Here is a 12,207-nt window from a genome sequence, read left to right as displayed (position 1 = left end):
AATAAGTTAGCAAGAAACTGTCAGAGTGTTGCGAGAGGTTGAAGAAGCCTCGAGATTATCTTTGAGGTTGCATAGCTCATCATGAATAGTGACAATATTTTCCTGGATCTTCCATTGTTTCATCATGAATAGTGGTATTCTGTTGCAAGAGTATGATATCGCATCATAAAACTTCTTGCAGTGGTGTCTGGAGTGTTGCTCCAGTTGTTGAAGAATAAGGGCTATGAACTGGGGAAAAAGGAAAATGGAATTGCACAATAGGGATATTTATAGAGGCAACAGAGGTAGCTCATGGATTCCTGTACTATGGAAATTTATCTTTTTAGAACTAAATATGGACGGAATTCCTCTCCCAACATTCTGTTAACTGTGAACTAATAACTTTGTTTTTAATATAGGACACCAATTATATTTCTATTTCACCAACAACTACTTTTAGGGGGAAAATATACAAATAAAGTCTGCCATAACTTTGCACAGTCTTTAAGTGGGTGTGATGACCAGCAAGCTGTTAACCTGGCTGAAATGCTGACATCAATCCATGGCCAAGAAATAGGTTGACCACCCAGTGGCAGTGTGTGCCAGTAAATAGCCATTTTTCAACCCATGTCATATAATCTTATGTGCAACACCAGCTTTCTATACAACATATCTGCCAGTCTCTCAATCTCCCTCGCCACTATCTCAAATATTCCCTCTCCTTCATCTACCTTTGTCCCTGTTTCTATATTATCTCCATTTTCCAATATATCATTGTCTTAATCTGCAGCTTGTGTCCACTTCATATGTCACTGAACATTCATTCACACTGTTCTCCCATATGACTCCCTCACCTCTATTTTATCCTGCTGTTTCAATCCCTTTGTATCATTTCCATGTGCTATTCGAACATTCTGCTTTCCACTTGTTGATTGTCCTCTCTACTGCTAATCTACTGCACTATACAAGGAGTAATTATCTCCAGCCATTCAACTGTTTTTGTTCCATTTAGGACTTTATGTAATTATATATATAAACTTTGTAATGTTTCCCACATCTAACATGATATCTTTAGCAGTGCTGACTCTTTAGTTACAAACTAAACAACATCTTTAGTTATAAGCTAAACATCTTCAGATTCATACTTTGATCTGCTACCACACTGCCTTTTATATTCTTATCTTATTTGTCTTACAGTGTGAGCAATGGGAAGCTGACAGTTTTATTTTTCTAACAATGAAAGTAACTGTCAATTTGTTTTATTTACAAATACAAAGGGTAATACAGTTTTATTTTAATGTAAGAAATCTCACTCATTTTTTGAACAGTACATGTGCTAAAAGTTCCCCATAATAGCACCCAAATCTTCCTTGTAAAGTGCACATCCTGTATATTACAGAAAGTGTTAATTTTTCTTTGTTAAAGGGTTCAGATGAACCACAAAATAAAAGAAAGTCTGACAATGATAGGAAATGGATCTGGCCGGGTCCTTTTAGTGGAAACATTCTGGCAATTATCTTAGTCAATTTAGAGAAACCACAGAAAACCTGTATCACAGCTGTCGCCAACACTATATTCCAAAATTTGCTACATCACATCACACAATGAGGGTTATCTGAAGAGGAAGCAAGTGCAACAGCTGCATACTTCAGTTGGGCCTTTTGTATATTATTATGCCTAATATGAGAACAGTGTGATTCGTCAGTTTATTAAGGAGTGTCTTACAGAATGAATTGCACTTGATTATGCCAGGATAAGTGAGGTCTTGCACAACAACCACTCTGCAGAGATAAAATTTCAAGTTTGTTTGTGACACTTCGACAATATTCATGAGACTTACTTCAACAGTGCCAACACTGTTTGCAAACTGAGTATCAAGAGCTCCTTTTCACATTGTGCCTCACTGTCTTGACCAGAAGCAGTTTCATAAGTGTATATTACAGCTAGGGACATCATCGTGACATATAACAATGATGGAACAATCAAGGAATCTTCTTCTCAAAGAGGCAATAATTTTTTTAAAAAATTATTCCACAACAAACACGTGATATGTATTGTTCTACTACTGCTCAAGTGGTATCTTCTGCAAGCACAAAGTACATGCACTTAGCATAGGGGGCAGAAAACACCGATTCCTGGGGCACAGTCTCTAGTAAATTTCTGTAAATTCAACCCTTTTGTAATTATGTAAAATCGTACATAAACATGGTAAGGATCAAATGACTTCATGAATGTAACATGAAATAATCACAGTTCACTATACTTTACTAACTTAACAAGAACAGGATACAAATAATGATCATACGTTAACTAGAAGTTCGCCACTTTGTGACCTATAATAAAGGCCAACAACACACATCTGAATTAAAGACCCTTTTCTTGTGAAACATTTTCTCCAACCTGTCTTAATAGAAAAAAAATAATAGACTGGGACAAGGAACACACTGTAAACATTCCATGCTTTCACTGCAAGGGAAAAAATAGTTTACAATTTTTAAATACGTAAATCAATTTGACAGTGATAAACAAATAATATACCAACAAGAGGTAACAAATTTTTACACAGATGTAAAGTTTTGAATTATACAACTGAAGAGCTGTAATTCACACATTATGCTGAATGTTATTTTACTTTGACACACACACACACACACACACACACACACACACACACACACACACATAAACATGTGTACGTGTACACAAACAATTAAATTAATTAACATCTGGTCTTTAAAAATGAAATGTGAACATGTGGCTCATTCCTCTTTTCACACTATACAAATGGAATGTGATATCTTTTGCGGTATCGAGAACTGTGATAAATTGTTCCACATCAGACACACTTATAAGGCCACAATTTGTATAGAGAATACACAGCTCACACGTTAAGCAACTCATCAATGTCATCAAGGACAACATCATCATATGCTGATATCTCATTTGCTGCTACTGTACCATCAGTCTCTTCATCAGTTTCCAGCAGTTCGTCTTCATCTTCCTCTGCTGTCATTTCTTTGAACATTGAAAGTGGGGGGCATTCACCATGAAAATTCTCACGTGACACACCATTGGCTTTCAGATCTCTCGTTGTACTGTCTGGCATTCCCAAACCAGATGACGTCGTTACTTCGGAATCTCTACGTCTTTTTAGTTTGACAACACCAGAGTGGGTAGTAACATCTGGTGGTGCCCTGGGTGGAGGTTTCCTCCTAAGTTTTTTTGGAGGGGCAGCAGTCCTCTCGAAATCTGCTAACCTCTTATACTGCACCTCACTGCTACCTGCTTCACTGCTCTCTGTTTCCTCCTCAGTCACTCCTCGTCGACCACGTCGTATCTCTTCAAGAGTGAGCACTCTAAACGTGGAAGGATCTGACGCACCTTCAGTCCTGCGAGATATCTTGGAACGCAGGTCACTCGGAGCTTGTGGCGCACTCCCTCCTCCATCGTCTCCGTAGCCATAGAACGCAGCAGACTCAGCCTGGATACGTTCTAGTCTGATCTCCTCCAGGGTCTTAACATGCACCTTCCTCTGTGGCTTCTTGGTAGGGGTCGTGGTAGGAACACTTTCATTGTCTGACTCTGCAAGAACACGCACAATAGCAATATATTAGCCAAAATCTGAAATTTTGAACTTTTCATCTGAAAAGATTTTTCTCTCTTTTGGAGAGGCAATATTGCCAAAATCAATCAACAGATAAGAAATGGCTTTATTTTACTACTTTGGTGGCATTCTTGCAGATCAGCAATTATTTCATACATACAGTTTTTGTAAACATGTTTATTTGTCACTTAATATATATATTTCCTGCTGCAGCAGGACTGGTACACAATTTCTGCTCAGCAATAAATAAAAACTGAATAATATTGAAGATCAAAACAATACAGTCGCAGTATTACTTTCCATAGTAAAAACCAAAGAAACGTTGTTCATAAATTGTGTTCCATTTTAAACTATACAATAAAATCTGAATAAATGAAGCAGCCAAATGGAATAATAGTGCCTGCGCTAAAATGGCAGTACTCTGCAGCTACAGAAGCAGCAACTTTATATACACATGAAATCTCATAAAAAGACCATTATTGCAAAATTTTCAGATGGAGATGTCACAATAAATAGAGTCTTCAAATTGACAAATTTTGATGATTAGTACATATTAAGATGGATGAAGGTTGAACACAACAACCTAACCTATACCACAAGGTGACAAGTAAAATGCAACACAGAACCAGGAATCACAAATGCTAGTCATATTTTAATATTGTGTATTGACCCCACAATGCAATATAAATATCTTTCCACTCCCTAAATTCAGTAATTAATAATAATCAAAAGCACACATTGTGGCATTGTAGCTTTCTGCATACACATGCACCACAGACAAACAGGTGAGAACCTCAGTATATGCTAGCACTTTTCTAATAAACATTTATAAATTATTGCACACAACTAAAGAGACTGGGTATTATACGTTAGTTGTACAAATTAATATCACTGTGGCGTACTTTGGTTATTAAGTCAGTTCTCACCACCAGGAAATACAATAAACATTCATCTCTACTTACAATATGACATGTTAATGAATAGGCAATTTCATTATGAACTCTCACATTACAAAAGATAATAATATAAGCATACTCTACGTTAATATGCTTCAGGATAGTTCACTGCCATAGAGCAGTTTCATACTTCTCAGTTTTGTAGTTACTACTCAAGTACAAGATTCATGAAGAAAATGAATTCTCACAAATATGTGCACTAAGTCATTAAAAGACCCAAATAAACTGAAGTGGATAACAGCAGAAATTAATATTTTAACAACTAAGCAGCAACAGTTCTGCACACCGATTAAAGATAGCTAACAAAGACATAATCTGGAGTGAGAAGCTCATGGGATCAATATGTAATACAGGATTGTTGTTAATATCAGCTGTATTACTTTTATGTTTAATGAATGATTCCACTTTTACTGTAACAATCATGAAAACTATTATTATTCTGCTATTTTATTTTTTCAATTGCTGTTAACAGTGCCTTGCAGATCAGTTTCCAAACAAAATGGAGTAATACAACTGTAACATGGCATGTGGATATTGAATTTTAACATAATAATTAACAATGAAGCTGATTCAACGATTTCACAACATTACGTGTAATAATTGAAAATCACAATCCAATAGGAGGGCATTTCCTGAGTATTAAGAGTCACAGATCTATCCCCCCCCCCCCGAGCAAACAGCACTCAAGTCTGAGAAATTTTCAGAATATTAGTATCGTGTACTGCAGGAACTTGGCAAAATATCCTGGCTGCATTGGTATTACTTAATTGCACAAAGAAGAAATGCACAGGATAACAGTCTGAATCGTTTAGTCTGAATATAAACAAGTGCTCATTTCTAAACATATTTGTCCAACATGCTGCAACTAACAGTACCAGTGCAGTAGTCTGATAAAAAAATAAGAAGAAAAGGACCATACCCACAACTGAATATCATTTGCAATTAGTTCTGTAAAAAAATTAACAACCAGTCTTGTCAAAGCACATACTTATTGCCATGGTAAATGAGCAAAATTACTTGAAAAATTGAGGAAAAATACGGTATGATCGAAAGAATTAACTATGTTCTCCTAAAGCAAATAATCAAGCTTTCATAACATTTCAAACATATTAGAAACACAATTAAACAAAAAGAAATAAAAGATCTGATAAACATATACTCTTACAATGTCAAAATAACATATTTATAATTAGATACATATCATGTTATAATAATTACTCAAAAAAATTTAATTCATGACTTCATTGCTTTATGTTATAATGATTATGTAATAACTCAGCACGACAGCAGTGTTAAGATTAAAATGATGTCACTTCTGAAACACGGATCATGTCCAAGTTTGGAGACAAATAACAACAGATCCAACATTTTAATCTGCCCACAAGTATTACAGAGACCAGTAATACTGTAACATAATAACATCAAATAACTCAGAAATATAAATGCTTTTATATGTGGACTGAAAAAATGTCCCCCCCCCCCCACCACACACACACACACACACACACACACACACACACATACGGAAAAACTACACTCAACAGGCAGACACAAACATGATGAGCAAATAACTGTGTAATGTCAGAAACACTATCTCCCCCCCCCCCCCCCCCCCGCTCCCCCAAGTACACACACAGACAGACAAATAGAGATAAATAAGCATGGGACGGAAAAGCCAAACAGAAAATCAAAAATAGTCTGCCTTACTATGTGGAACATAGATCTATGCCACTTATAAAAATGTAATTCAAACAACACTTCTCCCTACACCATAGGTGAAAAATACAACCATGTTTATCAAGAACCAAGATGATTGATTCTCACAAGAATTAAGAAACACTAACCCTCTGAAGAAAACACAGAGAACATCAATGCTGGCACTTAAGATTCAACTGTTGAAAACTGAAGGATGTATTCTCAAAATCAAGATGTTAATTGCGGACAGTCTAATAGAGCCGCATACCTTCCTCAAAGTTGACTACAAGAGGATCAACAGGTGGACTTCCGTATCCAGCAACACTGTCACTTGCACTTCCTGGCTGCTGCTGTTGTAATGGAACAACGGGCCTGCGGCCACGTCCAGCACCCAAAGATGATGCATCTGCTTCTGTTGTTGTGGGCAGGACTCCTCCAAGGCGGTCATTGTTGCTATAGCCAGTGCTCACTTCACCGGGTGCTGTGGACCATATGAAAGGACATCATTATTATCATCACCACAGTCCTTTATATGTGTGAATGACCTACCCTTCACATATAAAGCGAAGTTGTTAATTTTTCTAGAAGACACAAATCTAACAATTAAGCTTCTCAGAGACATAGCAACAGAAGAAATTGTTAATGATTACTTCAAATGACTGAAGTCGTTCTCTGCAAATAAATTTTTAATAAACTAAGAATGAAGTACATTCAAGTTCTCTACAAGCTCTTCAAGGTCCGAGCATCTATGCCGCGAAAATCTTTATTGGAAGAAATACAGCACTTTTCAAATTGCTAATTTCAGTGAATTCTGATCTTCACGTAATTTTTACCTTCAGACACAATTAATAAACGGCTTACCTTATCAGTACATATATAAATTTAAGTTCCCTCACCGCTTTTTTTTTCCTATATCTCAGGATAATCTGAGAAAATAATATAGGGATTTTAATGCGGTTTTCACTAACAGACAGACTCATTCACAAGGGAGGTTTGTGGGCACAAGAGAAAGGCAAAGACTGCCCAACTGCAGCACCAGGCCCACACAAACTACCAGACTTCCTAAAGGACCTGTGTTACATGACTTATCAGATATTAAGTTGATGAGAACACTCTTTTTTGTATAGAGCTCAAGCGATACCAGCAGTGCAGTTGGGGGAACTGGGTGGCAACGTATGCAGAGGCTCGTAAACAAAATTATTGCTACATTGGACAACTGGCCCACCTGGAGGTACTTAGCTGCGCAGAGCTGGAGAAGGTCACTAGCTTTGTACATTTCCACTTGCTATTGCCGCTACATCAGACAGCTCGCCCTGCTGTAGATACTTAGCTGTGCACCAGCTGGGGTAGGTCATTAAGTTATGTAAATTTCTACTTGCCAATACAAAAGTACTGACAATGGCACCATGTCACTATGACAGAGAGGGGAGCGGGTGACAGGAAGCAAAGAGTGACCATTGAAAATAATATGTAACGCTCACTCATAGTCAATTCCTAGTCATCATTTGAAGGAGTACACTTGCATTTACTGAAACACATCATTGAGCACAATTTGAGACTAATGACAATGTTCATATTTACAACATTAAAAGAAATAAGTGGCCATCATTACTTGCTACACAGTTGTCAGTTGTGCAAAAAGGTGATCAAAATGCAATTAAAAATGTTCATCATTTGCCCAATAACATTCTTCTGGCAAAACTACCTACTCTATAGACAAATTTTAATTAAAAACTTGCATAATATCTGATACAACAAACAAAAATTTATAAAGGCAGGCACTCACTTGCAGCTGAATTAGTTCTACTTTTAAGAGTGGTTGCCTTTCCTCATTTTTGTTTATTGTCTCCATCCTGGAATTTTCATTGTCATAATAGAACATGCATGTAGGAGTCAAAGACTTTTACTTTACCCTAAAAGTCAAGTGCATTTCACGACTAACACTATTAGTGTTAGACAAATATGTTCATATTTGTTTTTAATAATATGTGAATGGTAAATCTGTAGCCATACACACAAAAAATGATGTATACATAACTTGCAAACTGACTCTCACCAAATCATATCGATAGAAATTGTGTAAATGATTTCGGAAATATGGAATTATGTAACTATCTGTAAGACTTAAATGACTCCTACTCCATTACAAGCACTGTATCCCCATTTGAGTTGATTACATAATATTTACTTTATGGAAGAATCTGCTGCTCTATATGATGTTATCATAATTTTTCCTACGATCACCTACAGAGCATACAATCTTTCAACGCTACTTCATCTACCTCACCTAACTTCAGAATACCCAAAGCATTGCGGAAAGGCACTAGAATATACCAATGCAATAGCTTTTCTGAAATTTTTTTTATTAAAAAACCAACATGGTTATATATTTTTCCTCCGTCATACCACACATCAGCTGTGGCAAGACACTTTGAATCACACAAAACCATCCACATTTAAGCTTTTCATGTTCGCCCTAAACCAGTTAAGGCAAATGCCAAGAGAAGATTCCTTTGAAAAAGACAGCTGACTTCCTCTTCTGTCCTTCCTCAAACTAAGTTTGTGCTCTCTTTCTAATGACCTCATTGTAGATCCCAATATTCCTTTCACACAACTTTGTGAAAATTTGATTGTTTAAACAATCAACCTTCACTGATTTGAGATTCACTAAAAAATAAGGATTTGAATATATTGTCTCATAAACGGGATAACTTTCTAGCACTTCAAATGTAAAAATCATGTAATCTGTAAAACAGGTTCATCACTAGTGCTTAAGACAAACATATGACATAGCAACTTGACACTACTTTAAAACAAGTGTCAAGAAGAACATGCCAGGCAGTTGTTCATCTTTCTTCAAGGGTAACCCATAAATAACTTCTAATGGGTGTGATGGATTTTTGAAAGGAGATTTTGTCTCCAGCAAAGACATTGTCAGAGGGGGAAAATCTGAATGGTACAGGTGGCAGCATTGTTACTTAAATAATTTAGAAGGATACGAATATAAAAAATTTTGCACTGGAAATGGCAATAAACATAAGAGAAATGAGTATGAGGAGAGAGGCAATAAGGTATGTGGCAGAAACCATATCATCTCTCAAATACGCACCTGCCTGCCACCAAACTTGAGGGGGGCCAAGTTGCTTGTAGTACTCTCCTTTACACTAGCAAGTACAGTACAATATTGTTAGTACATTCCTCACTACCATGTCTTCCCACATAGTATGTCAATTTTTGGAACTCCTAGTCCCAACTGCAGTAAACAGACATTGAAAGACTCGTTTGTACATTCTCCCTACCTTCTTAGTACATACAAATGCTGGGGTAGCTGCTGCAACTTTTACTGCCAAGAGTGGCGGGAGTAGGAAATTTGCAGCTGTGGAGTGCAGAAATGGACATAGAGACAGTGCTGGCAAATTCACAGATCATTTGCTATGGTATAAATGATGTGTGGAAGTAGTTTGTACAGGTTAGCAGTCGCTCTGATGACTTCAAGACTTCTGTAGTGGCCAAACAGTAAATCGTATAGCGTGTAACTCAGATGCTGGTGTTCTTTGTTTGTGATTATCTTTTGACTGACTCTCAGTTTGTGATTTTGGTTGTGTTAAAAACAGTGTACTGGTACGTCATTTATTAAGAGACAGTGAGATAGTTTACAAATGAAGAAAAGTCGAACACTATTCAGGAAGCGGACAAACACTCACACATGAAGTGTGTTGGTATTGTTCAAAAACTGAACATTCCTCCATCAACATTACATAAAATTGTGAGCAAAAGAAAAATAATTAAAACAGTAGGTTTGTAAGGAGGAAATGGCACAGGAAAGCAAATGTATAACGATCAATTTCCAGACCTGGAAAACATGCTACTGAAGAGGATAGAACAAGTTCATGGTTCGAATATTCCAGCTGACAGTACTGTGGTTCATGCTAAAGCAATATATTTGACACTGAAGTTGGGGCTCCCAGATTTCAGAGTATCTAATGGTTGCAGCAAAATGTTCATGAATGGACACTGTTTAGTGTATAAGTGTCTTTGATGTGAGGCTGGAAGAGTACATACTGATACAGTTCAGTCAAGGAGAAATACTATTCCCAATCACAGAAAACTACAGCCCCAATGATGTTTTTAATGCAGATGAAACTGTCTTATTTTCTCCACCTTCTGTCTGACAAAAATGAGTTCAGAAGTGAAAAATGCCATGGCGGATAATTTAGCAAAGAGAGGCTGTTGTATTATGTTATAATGAATGCGAAACATGAAAGTTGGAGCCACTAATAACTGGAAAGGCAAAGAGTCTACGATGCCTTAAAATGTGTGAACATTTCCATGTAAGTGTATGTCTAACATGAACGCACGGGTAACAACAATTACATCGAACAATTCTTAGATAAATAGGAAAACACACCTGTTTATTGACCGGTGTGCAGTGCATACCCAAAATACACTGTATCTGCATATGATAAAAGTAGAGTTTTTCCTCCCAGTTCTACAAGCTACCTTCAGCCACTTTACCAATGCATTATAAAATGCCTGAAACAAAAATACAAAAGGTTCTCATAAATAAGATGCTGACCTATCTAGATACTATGATGAAAAAGGTTACGACCTTGTATGCTATGCATTTTGTAAGTGCTTGGGATTCTATACCAGAAAGCACAATCTCTAACTGCTTCAAGAAGACTGGCTTTCATTAGATACTTTCAGAAGACATTGTGCCAGAAAATGTAGGAACTGTAGCTGAAAACAGCAGCAAATAATGGAGCAACAAGAAAACACTAACTAACTTAGCTTTGATGAATATGCTGGATGTGAGGAAGGTTTTGCTGTCTGTCAGCCCATGAAAACTGACAGTGTCTTGCAAGAACAGATGGACAAGGAACAAGAAAAAGTGAAGATGAGGATGAAGCAGAGCATTTCTTACAATGTTAAAAGCTACTGAATGCATGGACACACTTTAGCATCATGTTTCGATTTTTGGAGTCGATGAAGAAGTGATGGACTTTATTAATTAAGATAGACAATACAATATTTATAACATGACAAAATAAACAATAAACTGTTGAATTTTTTCCAAACCTTTTTACAGACAGGACTATGCACTCTATCCTGCTGTGTTATAGTGTAGTTAAGCAAAAAAGATGTACAATATACTGATAGATTGTTGAAATGACAACCCTTATTCAATTATCTGTAGTGTGGAGACACACTAAATGAAAAAAGTTTTCTTTGTTTTGAGAAAAGTAATAAAAATTGTAATTTTAGTGTAATTTTATTTTTCCTACATCACATGCCTTTTTATGTATTTTGGATGCTAGAGGTTAAGCTCTCGTACCACATGACCTTCTTGCATTCCAATTGGCTGATGGTAGAAGGGTACACATTTGCTACATCAGATTTAGCCAATGTCCCCATATTTAACGCATTTTTTGCTTCTTCTATACTAACATGTAACTTAGAGTGTTTCTGGGCGTGATATTCTGAAAGTTTTCTCAAAAATGGGACATTCTGAATAATAATTTACTGAAATAGCACATCAGGAAATGTGGTGTTATGAGACTGCACATTACCCCAAATATAGTACCCTTAATTCCATATTTATATTGACAGAAGAATCAAATCATTACTGAATTAGGTATTCTTTGGTAACACATTCCCCTGTTTATGAGGTTCAAAATTTGTGGTCCTTTCAAAAATGTGCTAACAAGAGTCCACTGTACTCTAATAATGAAGAATAGAATGATGCACAATTACAACTTAAAACAACCAAAACTGCTGTTCACACTCAACTTTAAATAAAAAGACAATACTAACAGAAAAGAAAAAAACTGTCAAACAAAGCTTTCTGCCAAACAGACCTGCATCAGAATGGACAACGTCCACACACTCACTAACGCAAATGCATCTCGCACACGCATGACCACAGTCTCTGGCTGCCAAGGCCAGTCTGGAAGCAGCACTGCATGATGGTGG

At 36.6% G+C, this 12,207-nt stretch overlaps 1 protein-coding gene across 2 annotated transcripts in view; it reads right to left on the bottom strand.

Annotated features, from left to right (window-relative positions):
• Positions 1 to 2,005: 2,005 nt before the first annotated feature.
• Positions 2,006 to 12,207, bottom strand: part of LOC126198644 (zinc finger CCCH domain-containing protein 11A-like) — a 61,875-nt gene continuing 51,673 nt past the window's right edge. For both annotated transcript variants that reach the window (XM_049935108.1, XM_049935107.1), the window contains 2 exons: positions 6,503 to 6,715; positions 2,006 to 3,561 (listed from right to left, as the gene is read on the bottom strand). In XM_049935108.1, coding sequence (XP_049791065.1) covers positions 2,861 to 3,561; positions 6,503 to 6,715 — 914 coding nt within the window. In that variant the 3' untranslated portion in view covers positions 2,006 to 2,860. The remainder of the gene's footprint in view (positions 3,562 to 6,502; positions 6,716 to 12,207) is intronic.

Source organism: Schistocerca nitens, chromosome 8, assembly GCF_023898315.1.
Source record: "Schistocerca nitens isolate TAMUIC-IGC-003100 chromosome 8, iqSchNite1.1, whole genome shotgun sequence".
NCBI lineage: Eukaryota > Metazoa > Arthropoda > Insecta > Orthoptera > Acrididae > Schistocerca > Schistocerca nitens.
The sequence above is the reverse complement of the archived record's forward strand: the minus strand, read 5'-3'. Positions and strand labels throughout refer to the sequence as shown.